The sequence below is a fragment of the Maniola hyperantus genome, chromosome 9 (genome assembly GCF_902806685.2).
Source record: "Maniola hyperantus chromosome 9, iAphHyp1.2, whole genome shotgun sequence".
NCBI classification, from domain to species: Eukaryota; Metazoa; Arthropoda; class Insecta; order Lepidoptera; family Nymphalidae; genus Maniola; species Maniola hyperantus.
This window is the reverse complement of record NC_048544.1, coordinates 15,239,836-15,257,911: the sequence shown is the minus strand read 5'-3', so window position 1 is coordinate 15,257,911 and position 18,076 is coordinate 15,239,836. Positions and strand designations below refer to the sequence as shown.

The 18,076-nt window shown below is 39.0% G+C and overlaps 1 protein-coding gene across 2 annotated transcripts in view; it reads left to right on the top strand.

The window, feature by feature from the left end:
* The window catches only part of LOC117985236 (calcium/calmodulin-dependent protein kinase kinase 1), a 131,772-nt gene that overhangs the window by 38,850 nt on the left and 74,846 nt on the right, over positions 1 to 18,076 (top strand). The window contains exon 2 of one of the 2 annotated variants that reach the window (XM_069500912.1): positions 1,877 to 1,941. In XM_069500912.1, coding sequence (XP_069357013.1) covers positions 1,877 to 1,941 — 65 coding nt within the window. Of the gene's footprint in view, positions 1 to 1,876; positions 1,942 to 6,551; positions 6,862 to 18,076 lie in introns of those variants that run through there. The other variant, XM_034971927.2, reaches the window with a different exon arrangement.

Sequence of the window (18,076 nt, the reverse complement as noted above, 5' to 3'; positions counted from 1 at the left end):
CTAGCCAATATGCCACTCTTCAGGTTTTTAACTATACCTGATGCAAAAAATCACGCCAATACATTCCTCTGCTGCGACGTGTCATTGAAGGACGGGACGGGACGTCCCGTCGTGACGACCCGTGGGATTAGGTTGAAATATCGACAAATAAAAACATCAAATTAATCGTGGTATGTACCTACCCGTTTTTTGCATGGGTATAGTTAAAGACCTGGAGAGTGGAGAGTGACATAATATGCTACTTTTTATCTCGGAAAATCAAAGAATTCCCACAGGATTGAAAAAAACCGGCCAAGTGCGAGTCAGGCTCGCGCAATGAGGGTTCCGTACTACCGTCGTATTTTTTCGACATTTTGCACGATAATTCAAAAACTATAATGCATAAAAATAAAAATAAACCTGTTTTAGAATGAACAGGTGAAGACCTTTCATATGATACCCCACTTGATATAGTCACTCATTTCGAAAGTTGAAAATACTAATTATTAGTTCATGACCACAATTTAATTTTTTTTTGTGTGATCTGACCCTAAATTCACGGTTTTCAGATTTTTCCCCAAATGTCAGCTATAAGATCTACCTACCTGCCAAATTTCATGATTCTAGGTCAACGGGAAATACCCTGTAGGTTTCTTGACAGACCGACAGACAGACAACAAAGTGATCCTATAAGGGTTCCGTTTTTCCTTTTGAGGTACGGAACCCTAAAAACCTAAATAAACGGTAAATGAACTCTTTAATTTTCCGGGATCAAAAGTAGCCTATGTCATTTTCCGGGATGCAAGCTACGGAACGAAGTCGCAGGCATCAGCTAGTTTTAATATAATTACCCCTACGGGCTACGGCCATGGACTAGGACCTTAGATAATACTCGTATTATTATAACAACTCGATAGTGAATATTCTGTAGTAACTTTGTGTTAACAACTAAAGCAAACATTTGGTAGATAAACAGTGTAGGTAAGTACTGTATGGAAAGCGAAAACTCAGTGAATGCAATCGTTCCCTTTCTAGAGGTGAGGACTGAGGTGCTCTTGACTTGCTATTTGCTAATGCGTTTCTAATGCGAACCGCTTGGATATGGAACGCCCTTCGAGCATCAGTTTCTCTCTTCAATTTTAATATGGGTACCTTCAAGTCACGAGTTTATAGGCATCTTCTAGGCAAGCGCGCTCCATCCTCGGCTGCACCATCACTTGCCACCAGCTAGGTAATTCTCTAACTCAGTGTCTAACACTAAATTATAGCCATCGAGGTTGGTTAGTTCTACATTGCTGCTTCACTGGGTGATACTAAAATATTTTTTCGTAGAAAACCTTCAACGGATTAAAAAATGAGCTCCGTGCCTATCATTCAGTGTTAGAAACTGAGTTAGCGAATCACCCTGCAGGTCTGATTGCAGCCAAGCGGTCTATAGATAAATAAATAAAAATACGTTCAGTAATTCAGAAGTTACAAGGCTCTGACAGACGGACAGATGGACATTGGACACGTGGAATTTCACTCAAGTAGACTCGGAGAACTCGCTTCGCTCGGTCAAAATAAGAATTTCACCAGATGAAAATGATTAATTAAACCATGTTCATCGCTGGATTCTGTATATTCACATATGTATGTAAACAGAACAGTGAAGTTAATAAACCTACTCACGATTATAATATGTTACATACTTACTTGATTCTTCGCGTTATATACCTACTGTAGATTATTTCTTTAAGTAATTAGTTAATAGGTACCTTCGTTGCAGCTAGGCACCGAGGACAAACCTCTGTGGTTTTTTCGGTGTTTTTAGTTTAAGCTTTATTGTATGTATTTTGATTAGATAATAAATTAAAAAAAAAAAAAAAAAAAGTGAATGCAGTTTTCCCCTTTCCAGGTGGGGGTGCTGCCCTTGGGCGCCGTGCGGAGGGCGCGGCCCCCGCGACTCGCGGACATACCGAGGTATATATAACATTCTCATATTTCTTTATATTACACCAACGTTATTGCTTCGGTTAGTAGAGTTTGAGTTTATAACATACATAGAAAACCGCCCAAGTGCGAGTCAGACTCGCGCATCGAGGGTTCCGTACTACAGTCGTAGTTTCTCGACATTTTGCACGATAATCTAAAAACTATGACGCATAAAAATAAATAAAAATCTGTTTTAGAATGCATCTTCTAGACAAGCGCGCTACATTTTATTCTGCATCATCACTTGCCACCAGGTCTGATTGCAGCCAAGCGCTAGTCTATAAATTAAAAAAAAAATACACAGATGAAGACCTTTCATATGATACCCCACTTGGTATAGTTATCTCACTTCGAAAGTTGAAAATACTAATTATTAGTTCATGACCACAATTTTTTTTTTTTTGTGGATCTAACCCTAAATTCACGGTTTTCAGATTTTCCCCCAAATGTCAGCTATAAGATCTACCTACCTGCCAAATTTCATGATTCTAGGTCAACGGGAAGTACCCTGTAGGTTTCTTGACAGACCGACAGACAGACAGACAACAAAGTGATCCTATAAGGGTTCCGTTTTTCCTTTTGAGGTCCGGAACCATAAAACTACTAGTATTTAAACGACGTAATATGGGCCAGGCACCGCGTCGCGTCGCTCAGACCTTTGTTGGACGAGAGTGCTCTTTGTGTAGACACTCCTTTATCCTCCGTCAACAGTGAGTCCCACGCCTCGTTACTCGGGATAACATTTCACGATCCTCTGTACACAAATAAAACTAACTGACTAGCATAATATCAACGGAAGAGTCCAGAGCGAAGCGTAAAAGCGAGAAGTACAGGAACACCACTAATTTTATTTATAACTATGCTCGCGACTTCGTCCGCGTGGACTACACAAATTTCAAACCCCTATTTTACCCCCTTGGGAGTTGAATTATCGAAAATCCTTTGTTAGCGGATGTCTAATAGCTATCTGCATGCCAAATTTCAGTCCGATCCGTCCAGTAGTTTGAGCTGTGCGTTGATAAATCAGTCAGTCAGTCAGTCACCTTTTCCTTTTATATACTAAATCTAAGAAATAAGTAAGTAATCTAAGAAAGTAGCTAACATCTAAATATGCATGCAATCATACACTCCCATTTACTCACACACACACATGCACACACGCTCACACATACTCATAAGCACACACTCACACACGCATACACACACACATACAATCATACACACACTGTTGTAATTTTATTTTATTATTGTATATACCTACATTTATTTTAACTCTATTCTGTTAAAATAGTTTAATTATAATTTTAAGTAATCTCTTTTGGCCTTCTGTTATACCTAGATTTAAATTTAAATAATAATTATGTATTTACGCTGTTGATTACTTTCAAATAAACAAAAATAAAAATAAAATATATTTAGATAACGAAATAAGTACCTATATTAACTTTAAAGAACTTTTAAATAGGTATAAATAGTAAATACCAGTATCTAAGCGAGCGAACCGTTGTTTGTCGAGTCTCTTTGTGTTGACATTCCTTTATCCTTTGTCAACTCACGGAATCCTACACTGCGTAACGTAACTCGGGATGCCTTAGAGTGGGGGCACACGATGCGTTGCGGGGGCACACGATGCGTTGCGGGGGCACACGATGCGTTGCGGGGGCACACGATGCGTTGCGGCGGCGGTGCGGCGCCGGAGCGGTGTCGTTGCGTCGTCTTACATACAAATATCTGTGGTATGTCACACGATGCGCTCCGGCGCCGCACCGGACTTGCAACCACCGAGACGAGGCGGGGAGGGGTGAATGCGTTGCGACGTCGGAGCGGCACCGCTCAGTTGTTTTTAGGGTTCCGTACCTCAAAAGGAAAAACGGAACCCTTATAGGATCACTTTTCTGTCTGCCTGTCTATCTGTCAACAAATCTACAGGGTACTTCCCGTTGACCTAGAATCGTGAAATTTGGCAGGTAGGTAGATTTTATAGCTGGCATTTGGGGAAAAATCTGAAAACCGTGAATTTTAGGTCAGATCACACAAAAAAAATTAAATTGTGGTCATGAACTAATAATTAGTATTTTCAACTTTCGAAGTGAGTGACTATATCAAGTGGGGTATCATATGAAAGGTCTTCACCGGTACATTCTAAAACAGATTTTTATGTATCATAGTTTTTGAATTATCGTGCAAAATGTCGAAAATATACGACTGTAGTACGGAACCCTCATTGCGCGAGCCTGACTCGCACTTGGCTGGTTTTTATTAACAGACTGTCCAACGCTGCTACAGCGCCACTGCGACATAACGTTGCGGCGCCGCACCGCTCGTGTGCCCGCTGATACGGTGAAATCTTTGCGGTGCGGCGCCGCAACGCATCGTGTGCCCCCAGTCTAAGGTTCCAGGGTACATAAATGATAAACAAAAACTTATAAAATACTAGATGATGCCCGCGGCTTCATCTGCGTGGATTTAGGTTTTAAAGCTCTTTTTAAGAGAGCCAGCGCGTGGCAGACCTTCGTTATTTTATAAAAACTTCATAGCCACTAATGGTTCCTCCCAGTGTTGAGGACGATACGCAGATAAACTTTCAGCTTTTAAAAAATAACGAAGGTCTGGCACGCGCTGGCTCTTAGTTCATGATTCGAACCCGGGACACAGCATCCGCAGCCAAACAATCTAGTCACTAAAACAACGGTTTGGAAACATTGCAGAGACGTAAGCTGTCTTTGTGTGTTCTACCGCCTCTATAATGGAGAGTGTTTCGAAGAGTTGTTTGATCTCATGCCACCCTCCTTTTTCTACAACTGCACCGCACGCCACCGCAATCAATTCCACCCTCGCCACCTGGGTTTCTGGAGCACTTCGACCACCCGTTGTGCCAGATCCTTTTTTCCACGCACATGCAAACTGTGGAATCAACTCCCATCGGCGGTGTTCCCACTAGATTACAACATGGGCGGACCAACAAATTAATAAAAGGCCGGCAACGCATCGGCGGTTCCTCTGGTGCTGCAAATGTTCATGGGCGGCGGTAATCACTTAACATCAGGTGCTGGTTATCTCATATAAAAAAAATTTAAAAAGTCATTTAACGCGGTACGCAGAACTCTTGACCGTCGTCTGTAGGACAGGACGTCCTAGTCATCATGCATGCATCTCGCACGATTTCCTAAGCAAATATAAGTTGAAGCTTCCATCTCGTAAAGCTCGTAAAGCTAGCGTTCATTGAATACTAAACTCTATTACCATAATCCGAGGTTATGTTTTTGTGTGCGCGCAAACCGGTGTGCAGAGCAACTGGTTGTACATAGAGTAAACAAAATTAATGCAGAGGGTATTTAACATCCATTACTATACATACCTACATCCGATGTAGCTCAACGGGTTGCGAACCTGAATTGGTAATGCGCAGGGTACCTACATATCGAAAAAATCGATAGACGTTGGGGTCCTAAGATAATACATATCTATGTTTTAAAGCAAACAACAGTCATCGCATTAGATGGTGAGTGATCGTCAGGTGTTGCAGTGCAAATAATATGTCGTAAAACACCACAACCTATTCATGACGCATTATAAATATTAATGATTTATTTTAATTACTAGTTTCCTATGATGATTTTCCCCATGACACATTGTTGCAAATTTGCAAACAATTTTTTTTCCTTCTTGTTTATAACGTGTTTTCCTTATAGCTAGCGATTCTTAAATTATACTTACCAAATATTATTATTACATATTAAAATACTGCTGGATACTATTTAAATACTACGGCTATACTCGGGTGGATTTTCTAAAATTTTCTTAAAGGAGTCTCTTCGTTATTAAAAAAAACTACATGAAAATCTCAAATTCCTAGCCCCAATGGGTACTGGGTAGTTAGTAGCTTACGTTGTCAGTAAGTTTTTTATAATATTACAAATAAATGAATAAAATAAAATAAAAATAAAAATAGATAAATGTAGGTTTTTAAAATCCCATGGGCACTTTTTGACTTTTCAGGGACAAAAAGTAGCCCACGTCTATTCCTTGAATGCTGATCTCAGGTACCTATCTCTACCAAGCTCATTTGACATTTATTTTAATCCATTGAAGGTTTTCTACGAAAAATTGTTTACTATCGCTCACTAAAGCAGCAATGCAGAATCAACCAATGTCAAATGACCTCGGTGGCTATCATTCAGTGTTGAACACTGAGTTCAGTGCTCAATAGTGGGTCAGCAACGGGTTGAACATAATGATGATACGTAGAAGACTTTCATAGGCATTTTTTTATTCATTATAGGCAAACGCTTCACCACAATCACACCTGATGAAAACTGATGATGTGGCCTAAGATGGGACGCGTTTACCTAGAAGTGCCATTAAAAAGGGAAAAATCGCGCGTCTAACCCTTTTTTTTTAAATAGAGATAGCGAGCAAACGAGCAGGCGAGTCATCTGATGTTAAGTGATTACCGCCGCCCATGAACATTTGCAGCACCAGACACCCAGGTGAGGTGAGGGTGAAATTCCTTACCCCTCTGTAATGTTAATTTTAATCTATGGCGGTCGGAGCCTCCGGTTCAAGCGGCGAGCACGGCAGAACATATCAACAGAACACAACCGCATGGCGTCTTGACCTCTTTGGACGTCCAACCTCTTTTATTTTACCTCTTTTTTTTCCGCACACGAAAAAAAACAACAAAAATAATATTCCATAGACACAGTTTAAAAAAAAAGTTCGTCGCATAAAGTTTTTATAAAAATATCTATTCTATCTGGTGCTGTTATTGCCTTCTATGTGTGTGTGTTGTTTTGTATTTACGCGTGTGTTTATGTGTGTGTCAGTGTGAAAGTTTGAAAGTTCCGACATGAATGGAGTAGTTGTGGATTCCGAACGAAATGCGGAAATGGCGGGAAATGTTGACAGGTGAGTCGAACATATTTAAAAATACGATAAGGGGACTATACCCTTTTTTCCTAATTTTCTTATACCTAATTTTTTTATGAAATGATAATATAATATTTTTAAGCAAACTCATACAAACTCATAAAGCATTTATTCAAAACTAGATGATGCCCGCGACTTCGTCCGGTTGGATTTCGGTTTTTAAAAATCCTGTGGGAACTCTTTGATTTTCCGGAATAACCTATGTAGCCTATGTCCTTCCGCGGGATGCAAGTTTTCTCTGTACCAAATTTCGTTAAAATCGGTTGAACGGATGGGCCGTGAAAGGCTAGCAGACAGACAAACAGACACACTTTCGCATTCATAATATTAGTATGGATGGGTATCACATGTACACTACTTATTTGGTTGGTAATCGTTGAGTTTGTAAGATAGTGATGTAAATAATTAATTACTTAAGTAGACGTAAATTACTTAAGCTACGAGGGTTCCAAACGCGCCCTGGTCTGAGAAGCTTTCTGTTACCGATAATATTGTCCACCATCTTGCTCTTACTCACTCAAAGACTTATCTCTATAAAAGAAAACAGTCGATCTTAACTAACTTTTCCAAAAAACTGGTTTCCAATCAATTAGAGGTCGTACAAATCCTAAATAAACAATAATAGATAAGTACTCAAATGTGAAAATATTTCAACTTATAGTCCGCGACAGGTCGAGATGGCAAACAGGGTATGATAGGGGGGGGGGGGGGGCCCCACGCACACTCGCACGTCACCCGCACTCGCCTGCGCCTAATTAGCGCGGGGGCTGTGCGGGTGTTCGGGGCGTTCCCTCCCCGATTGCCATTTCAACCTGTCGTGTACTATACCTATTATAAATAATAATAATAATATAGCCTTTATTTACTGAAAACATTACATGCAATTACATTTTATCATAATATTCAGTATATACATATTTTAATAGAATCAAAAAAAAAACTTATACATAATACTTATTTACATTTACATTTCTATTTGTATATCATTACTATTATTTATGTCATCGCTATTTTTTAATTATTAATTTCCTTACTGTATATATTTTCATTTTTTAATACGTACACAATACTATTCTGTATATCACTACTAATTTTCATATTTTATTAGGTATATACATTCTTCTTCCACTTTTATTTTTCAGTACGCCCCATTTGGACGAAGGCCTCCTCCAGTCGTTTCCACATTTCTCTATCTTGGGTCAATCGTTGCCATGTTGCTCCCATAATTTTCACAAAATCATCATTCCACCTAATTCCAACTATACCTACCTATTAAGTACCTTAAAAATTAACAGTTGACGTACAAAAATGCAATTAATGTTAGCTACTTAAATTAACATCAGCAATTTTAATTGGTTAAATGAAGAAATTGAGTACTCATACTTTGATGGGAACTGTCATAGCCTAGTAGTTAGAACGTCCGCCTTCTAATCGGAGGTCGGGGGTTCGGTCCCGGGCACGCACCTCTAACTTTTCGGAGTTATGTGCGTTTTAACTAATTAAATATCACTCGTGAGGAAACCTGCATGCCTCAGAGTTCTCCATAATGTTCTCAAAGGTGTGTGAAGTCTACCAATCCGCACATGGCCAGCGTGGTAGACTATGGCCATACCATAACCCTTCTCACTCTGAGAGAAGACCCGTGCTCTGTAGTGAGCTGGCGATGAGTTGATCATGATGTACTTTGATTCAAAGTAAGTCAGATTTTTTGGGCAGTCAATAAGACTAGATTTTTCGAAATTCCCACAGGAGCCGTTCGCGATTGTTAGTATTTTTTTTTTAAGAATATTAGCCATGTTAAATGACTAATATTCCCCTTTCCTCTCCAACTAAGCGTGAAGCTTGTGCTAGGAGTATGTACGACAATAGTACAATGGGCGGGGTTTGAACCGACGACCTTTCGGTTTTCAGTCCACTCCTTTACCGGTTGAGCTATTGAGGCTCATTATTTATATTATAAACTAGATTAGTTTTCGAGAAAAAATTGCGTGAAACACGACTAAATTGTCAATAATTGGAAACCCACTTAATTTTAAGTAGGTAATTGGATTGGATGGAAATTTTATAATTTAGATGTAGAGCAAGGCATTTTAATTTTGAATATCTATATAGCCGGCTAATTGATATTCAAAACGTTAATATCTATCTGTGAAGGTCCTTTTTAGGGTTCCGTACCCGAAGGATGCCAACGAAACCGTAGGTAATTCGTAAATCACTACACATATTATTATAAATGCGAAATTGTGTTTGTTTGTTCGTTTTTGGTTTGTTGGTTTGTCCTTCAATCACGTCGCAACGGAGCAACGGATGTTGCATGTTTGCTTTTTTGTGTGTGATTGATTTTTTGCATGGGGTAGTTAAAGACCTGGAGAGTGGTTCTGGAGAGACCTACTTTTTATCTCATTAAAATAAAGAGTTCCCGCGGGATTTTTAAAAACCAAAATCCATGCGAACCAAGTTGCGGGCATCAGCTAGTGAATACATAAAACTGACAAAAATCGGAGAATTTCCGATGATTATTAAAAAAAAAACTAGGTACAGATTTGAAATTTTCACAGACTCTGTAGTGCATGTAGGAATATTTTCTATCGCCGCTATAGCAACATAATTTATATCTAATAAAAATTTCGAAATGGTAACCATGCAAATTAAAATAAATAAAAAGTCATGGTTTAATATCTTGTACGATGGTACGGAGCCCTTGAAGTGCGAGCCTGACTCGCACTTGACTGGTTTTTATATCTATCGATATTCCAAACTAGTATTCTTCTAAACCGGTTTGCTACAATCTTACATAGGAAGTTACGAATTAAAATAATGATATTATATCGGTTCAATAAAAAGAGTTTGAACTTGAAATAAGTCGATGGGAATATAAAACGATAAGTATTTAATTAAGTAAGTACCTACGTGTTGTAATCATAATTAATTCAGCAATTAAATAATTAATGTCATAACAACAGTATAATATAATGATATAATGCAATTGATTTTTCTACTAAGTACATAATATTCTCTATTATCACATTTCTACACATAAATTATTTTTTAACCAAGAAAATGCAGTATTTTAATATAATAGACTAGCTTATGCTCGCGACTCCATCCGCGTGGAATACACAAATTTCAAACCCCTATTTTACCCCCCTAGGGGTTGAATTTAAAAAATCCATCCCTTTAGAGGGGGGGGGGGGGGGGGTGTTCGTAGTCGTTTCTTAGCTGACACCTAACCTCAAGAAAAAACCTTCTTTCCAAATTTCAAGTTAATAATATCAATAAAACTTTCCCATACAAACTTTCAATCACCATCAACATCAACCAATTTTCATGCAAATAACTTGAAAAATGACGGACTTTCATACAAACTTCCATCCCCCATTTAACCCACTTAGGGGTGGAATTTCGAAAAATACTTTCTTAGTGGATACCTACTTTTTACAAAGAATAAACCCTCCAAATTTCATGTCTTTAGGACCAGCGGTTTAGGCTGTGCGTTGATATAATATATGTCAGTCAGTCAGTCAGGACTTTGAATTTTATATATATAGAAGACTAGCTTATGCTCGCGACTTCGTCCGCGTGGACTACACAAATTTCAAACACCTATTTCACCCCCTTAGGGGTTAAATTTTCAAAAATCCTTTCTTAGCGGAGGCCTACGTCATAATAGCTATCTACATGCCAAATTTCAGCCCGATCCGTCCAGCAGTTTGAGCTGTGCGTTGATAGATCAGTCAGGCAGTCAGTCAGTCATTCAGTCAGTCAGTCAGTCAGTCACCTTTTCCTTTTATATATATAGAAGAAGATTATTAGTTAAGCCATTAGCGTCCTATTGAACCTAAATCCACGCATACGAAGTCGCGGGTATCAGCTAATACCTAATATAATTTTAATCTAATTAAAGCGAGCGAAAGAAATTAAACGATGTTATTACGAAGATACTTAATACCTTGTTAGTTCAACAAAGGTTAAACGTAAACGTCTGGTTATCAAGTTTAAACACGGTATTAAATACCAGAGTTACTAACGACAGTTTAAGCCTTGCATAAGCCTTACATAAGATGTTGTTTCGGTAAACAGCTTTTGTGGTGTATCTTTACATAGTATTAAAACAAAGTCGGTTCCCTCTGTCTTTACGCTTAGATCTTTTAAACTACGCAACGGATTTTAATGCGGTTTTCGTCAATAGATAGAGTGATTCAAGAGGAAGGTTTACAATTATAGTTTAATATTGACGAATCGGGCTGAAACTCGGCAAGCAGATAGCTATTGTGACGTAGGCATCCGCTAAGAAAGGATTTTTGGAAATTCAACGCCTAAGGGGGTAAAATAGGGATTTGAAATTTATGTAGTCAAAGTCAAAGTCAAATGATTTATTCAAAATAGGTAATAAATAACTGTTATTGATGGTCTGGTATGGTGTTAGATTTGTAAGATATAGTGGTGATAATTATAACGCAAACTTAAAACTAAAGCTACGAGGGTTCCAAACGCGCCCAGGTTTGAGCCCACAACAAACTCACGTCCACGCGGACAAAGTTGTAAGCATAAGCTAGTCTAAGCATAAACTTGAGGAGTAACTTTGTTTGTGTTTGACGAACGTTGTTTAATTCCCATTATAACTTCAGCACCAACACATGTAACTTGTACCAGTTCTTCATTATGTTCTCAAAGGTGTGTTAAGTCTGCCAATTCGCAATTGGCCAGTGTGGCGGACTATGGCCTAAACCCTTCTCATTCTGAAAGGAGACGTATGCCTGTGACTACGTTCAGTAGTGGGTTAGCGATAGGTTGATCATGATAAGTTTACAAATTGACTTTTCAAACTGAGAAAGGATTTTTGAAAAATTCAACCCCTAAGGAGGTAAAAGTGTGTAGTCCACGCGGACCAAGTCGCGAGTATAAGCTAGTCTAAGCATAAACTTAAGAGTAGCTTTGTTTGCGTTTGACGAACGTTGTTTAATTCCCATTATAACTTCAGCACTAACACATGTTAGTCGTACCAGTACTGAAAACTTTCCCACACTTGCTGTTAATCAAAAATTAATCCTAAGCGTTTAATCTTAAAGCTCATTACCTTATAACTTTCATGAAACTATGTATGTTTTCAGGAAGCCACATGTAGGACAAGCTCTGATACCCTAGTGGTTAGGACGTCCGCCTTCTAATCGGAGGTCGGGGGCTCGATCCCGGGCACGCACCTCTAACTTTTCGGAAATATGTGCATTTTAACGTCCGCCTTCTAATCGAAGGTCGGGGGCTCGATCCCGGGCACGCACCTCTAACTTTTCGAAAATATGTGCGTTTTAAATAATTAAATATCACGGTGAAGGAAAACATATAGGCCAGCATGGCGGACTAGGGCCTAAACCCTTTTCATTATGAACCTGTGCTTAGACATTAGTGGGCCGGCGATGGGTTGATCATGACAATGATGATGTAACAATGTTTTCTAAACTGTGATAGAATCACAAACGACTCTGTTATGGAAATAAAGTCATATTGATATTTTGAAAATATCGTACCTACTGTATTTTTGAATAGCTATTAAGTAGCTATTGCAGATGTTATAAAAATACAAGACTTGGGCGGCTATGTCTTGTTCACTACATAATATTACAGTGGAAACAACGATTAACCGGACTAATTGTTGTCGTTAGGGATTCGGATAATCGAAAATCCGGATAATCGAATGTAGGAAGAAAAGCGGGTTTTGTGCATATTATGTAGTTCTCTATAATAGTATTTACAATTTTCAAAGTAAGATACTATACAAAGTGGGATATCATGTGAAAGGGCTTTGACTGTACATTCTAAAACAGATTTTTATGCATTTAATAGTTTTTGATTTGTCGTACAAAATGGCGGAAAAAATACCCGAGTATGGAACCCTCGGTGCGCGAGTCCAACTCGCACTTGGCCGAACAATTTTCGGTTAGTAGTCCGGATAATCGCGAATCCGTATAACCGAGTTTCTACTGTCTTGAAAAAATCTTAATGGCGAAATGGGATCACAAAGGCGAAATGTATGGAAAAGTCCGCCCGAGCGCAAAGTTGTATGTGTATTTTGGGGAAACTTCGCAATTGGGTATTTTCCTACTTTTGAATTCGATAAATATTATTACTTTATTATAAACTTGGATAAAAAATAATGACGTACGCTGAAAAAAATATTAAAATCCATCAAAGATTTACAAAGTTACAGGCATTTTAATTTTGGAGTGGGAGGGTCTTCTATCCCTTTCTCGCAAAACGCAAATTTGTATGAAACCGCACGAAGCTACTATGGCATTAGTAAGGTGTGACGTCATAATGCTATATCGCTATCTCTGTCTAATCAGAATTATTTAAATGCTTATAACTTTTTTGTTATTTGATCGATTTAATTAGTTTTTTCAGTTAACGTCATTATTTTTATCCTAGTTTGTAATAAAGTAATAAAAAATTTAAGTCAAATACCCAGAGCCAATTTTTTTTAGAGATTCCATGGCCCAGGGTCTCACGGCAACAACGAACAAAAATGTAACTCTCGATAAGAATAGAATAGAATAGAATATATTTTTATTCAAGTAAACTTTTACAAGTGCTTTTAAATCGTCAACTAGTTTAATTTACCACTGGTTCAGAATGCCGTTCCTACCGAGAAGAGGCATACTTGCGCCGCTTGCCGTTTTCAGCTGTTTCTGCTGCGGCTCCCGGTCTTGATGCTGTCTCCCTGATATGACACGGGGCCAATGTGTCAAGTGTCAACGCAAGTTGCGTCCCACAATGAGAAAGAAATGGTGGCAAGAGCCCTTCTGATCGTATCGTTAAGAGAGCCGTGCCTAAACAGCCTACCAGCCAGAGCTCCTTTTTTTTTTTTTTAAAGAATATTAGCCATATTAAATGACTAATATTCCCCTTTCCTCTCCAACTAAGCGTCAGGCTTGTGCTAGGAGTAGGTACGACAAAAGTGCAACGGGCGGGGTTTGAACCGTCGACCTTTCGGTTTTCAGTCCACTCCTATACCGGTTGAGCTATTGAGGCCTTTGACAAGAGAGTACCTACGTGGATTCCAAATTTAGCTGTAATTACAGTTTCCACATCACAGTACACGCACGCCGGTGTTACCACTTGGCATCGCGTGTGTAAACATTTTGTGTAACAGCAAACAGGGCGTGAGGGGAAACGAAACACTCCGAAATGTTACACATGGACGCTGTCATTAGGATTTTAATTATAACAATGGTACTGATTCTGAGCACAACCTAATTTTAAAGTATTCGCATACTCTTCTTACTAATGTAATATGAAAAGGACAGACGCAGTTTGACAGTTTTAAAAGAGATTGCCCATTTTCTTAGGAGCTTTGGGCCCCCCCTAATATAATTGTTGTGTCACCATGGTTTTAATTTTATTTTGTAGAAAAATAATTAACTCTTTATATTCTGCAAACGATTTCTATTTATTCACCCTGGTTATAAAGAAATCTTATTTTTTTATATTGCTGATATTGAGGTTATATTCAATTAATACTTCTTCAAAATAAATGCATGTTTACGATTCTAACTGTAATTGTGGATATTTTCATTAATAGAGTGAAAAAAAGTCGTTATAAAACATAATCGTAAAAAAATAACACATTAAAAAAAATTAAGTTTTGACACCGACGCGACGCCACAAAAGAGGGCCCGTTCACGGGCGATCTCCTTTTGTTTTTAGATGGTAAAACCCGTGATTTTAGCGCACAGTCGCGAGCCAACTGTTTAAATTTGTGGCTTCCGGATGCAAATACTCTAAATTTAGTTTAGAGAAAGACAACGGAATCGGTGCCAATATTGCTTTATACTCAGAGATAGGTTCGCCCCCTCAACAAACATCGATAACCTCCGAGAACCCACAAGAATCACTCATAATATTATTCACGTATTAATGATAACATAGGACCTACGCATTTCACAATGTTACTATTTTTGTACTGAATAGCGTTAAGTTATCTTGCATCGTACTTTGAAGAGAAAAAGTGTTTTGAAATAAATAGGTAGTTTTTTTATTTATTTAGATACAAGTTAGCCCTTGACTGCAATCTCACCTGGTGGTAAGTGATGAAGCAATTTAAGGAGTATCATCATCATGATCAACCCCTTACCGGCTCACTACAGGGCACGGGTCCCCTCTCAGAGTGAGAAGGATTTTGGCCATAGTCTACTGCGCTGGCCATGTGCGGATTGACAGACTTCACACACCTTTGAGAACATTATGGAGAACTCTCAGGCATGCAGGTTTCCTCACGATGTTTTCCTTCACCGTTAAAGCGAGTGATAATTAATTATAACGCACATAACTCCGAAAACTTAGAGGTGCGTGCCCGGGATCGAGCCCCCGACCTCCGATTAGAAGGCGGACGTCCTAACCACTAGGCTATGACAGCTTGTAGAAAGGAGTATGGCAGTATTTATTTCTATACGGCATCGTACCGGAACGCTAAATCGCTTGGCGGTACGGTATTGCCTGTATAACAGTTATAAATTATTCAACTAGCGTCCGTCTGTCAACGAGCGTCAACGCGATTGATTTTGACGGAGGAATTTTATTTCTCCATTCCCGAAGAAAAGTTAGAAAATAAGAGCCTCAATAGCTCAACGGGTAAAGGAGTGGACTGAAAACCGAAAGGTCGACGGTTCAAACCCCGCCCGTTGCACTATTGTCGTACCTACTCCTAGCACAAGCCTGACGCTTAGTTGGAGAGGAAAGGGGAATATTAGTCATTTAATATGGCTAATATTCTTTAAAAAAAAAAAAAAATCATCACCATCATCATCATCATGAACAACCCACTGTTTACTCAGCTATTACACTGATCGCGAGCAATTTACTCTTATCCGTTGAGGAGGTCCATTATCTATCATCGAAGATATTCATCAGATCTTCACCAAATTTATATGAGACCACCTGGGAAAACGTCTTCGAGTAATCGGGGACCATACATAAAAAATAAAAGATTCCGACGAGTTGAGAATCTCCTCCTTTTTTAATGTCGTTTAGAAATAAGTCGTAAGGATATTTTTCGTTATAAGTCCCGCAAATTGCTATTGCGCTGGAACCATGTTTCATTAACATCGAAATAACGTCATTTGCCATATATTTAAGTAAAAATACCATCAGCTCGAAACTTCAATCTAATGCTGACGTCACTAAAATGGCGGCCACGCGCATTAGCAATTTGCGGGACTTATACGAATTGACAAACGGCCTTGTTCACAAATTCAAAGTCGCTCAGCGAGCTATGGAGAGGGCTATGTTAGGAATTTCACTGAGTGATAAGATCCGAAATGAGGAGATCCGCAGGAGAACCAGGGTCACTGACATAGCCCGAACTATTAGCAAGCTGAAGTGGCATTCGACAGGTCATGCCTGTCGTAGAGGCGATGGCCGTTGGAGCCAGAAAGTCCTTGAGTGGAGACCACGTTTAAGCAAGCGTAGTGTGGGACGCCCTCCAGCACGGTGGACCGACGATATAAACAGGCTGGCGGGAAGTGGCTGAATGAGGAAAGCTGAAGACCGGATATGGTGGCGCTCTTTAGGGAAGGCCTATTGCCAACAGTGGACGTCCACAGGATGATGATGATGATGATATGAATTGAATTCGAAGTGTAAAGAGTAAAGACCCGAGCGGTCGTCAAAAATCATAACTTTTCCGATTCCTGAAAGAGTTTGAAAGTAAACATATTCGAACATAAAGATATTATTTTACGAGTTTTTTATTTCCAAACTCACTGTCGGCCGCAGCGGTGAGTGCGCTGTAAAAATACCATAACACAATAAAACGTCAATAAACCCGCCATGTGAATGTTTATCTTACATTTCTACAACACTGGCGAGGCATCGCCAAGGTCTGCACCCGTACGTAGTCGAAATTCCACGGATACGTACGAAGCGATTTGTCTCCTCATTTCTAATTCGAACCGCTAATATTTGGAACACCCTCCCAGCATCAGTTTTCCCCTCCAATTATAATATGGGTACCTTCAAGTCAAGTTCTCGGATCTCTAAAAACCGGCCAAGAGTCAGGCTCGCACACTGAGGGTTCCGTACTAAAGTCGTATTTTTTTGACATTTTGCACGATAATTCAAAAACTATGATACATAAAAATAAATAAAAATCTGTTTTAGAATGCACAAGTAAAGCCCTTTCATATGATACCCCACTTGATATAGTTATCTTACTTCGAATATTGAAAATACTAATTATTAGTTCATGACCACAATTTAATTTTTTTTGTGTGATCTAACCCTAAATTTACGGTTTTCAGATTTTTCCTCTAAAGCCAGCTATAAGACCCACCTACCAAATTTCATGTGTTCTAGGTCAACGGAAAGTACCCTGTAGGTTTCTTGACAGACAGACAGACAGACAGACAGACAACAAAGTGATCCTATAAGGGTTCCGTTTTTCCTTTTGAGGTACGGAACCCTAAAAACTAAATCTACGCAGATGAAGTCGCGGACATCATCTAGGGGCACGGGTTTAATAAAAACTGCCATACTCCTTCCAGGTTAGCCCGCATCCATCTTAGATTGCATCATCACTCACCACCAGATGAGATTGCAGTCATGGGTTAACTTGTGTCTGAATTAAAAATAAATATATAATAATTTCTCTAGCGTGTGAATGGTTTATGAAACCATTTCTGGATTTAAATTTTCATTTGGAAAAATTCGTTTGAAGCGATGAAACGGTTGAATTTTGAATTTCCCGTGTTGAATTCCTGTAATTAGTGACTGTGAATTTTCACTTGCATCTCTGGCTTTTGCTTTTTGGCTTTTTAGTAATTCTGTCGAATACGTTAGTTACGATTTTACTTGATTTTAATATAAGGAAATAAATATCTTTTTTTATTCCATTACAAGTTCGGAAAAGGCTGTGATAACCTAGTAGTTAGGGCGGCTGCCTTCTAATCGGAGATCAGGGGTTCGATCCCATGCATGCACCTCTAACTTTTCGGAGTTACGTGAGTTTTAAGTAGGTACTTACCTAATTAAATATCACTTGCTTTAACGGTGAAGGAAAACATCGTGAGGGAATCTGCATGCCTGAGAGTTCTCCATAATGTTCTCAAAGTGTGCAGTCTACGCACATGGTCAACGTGGTAGACTATGGCCAAAACCCTTCTCACTCTGAGATAAGACCCGTGCTCTGTAGTGAGCTGGCGAT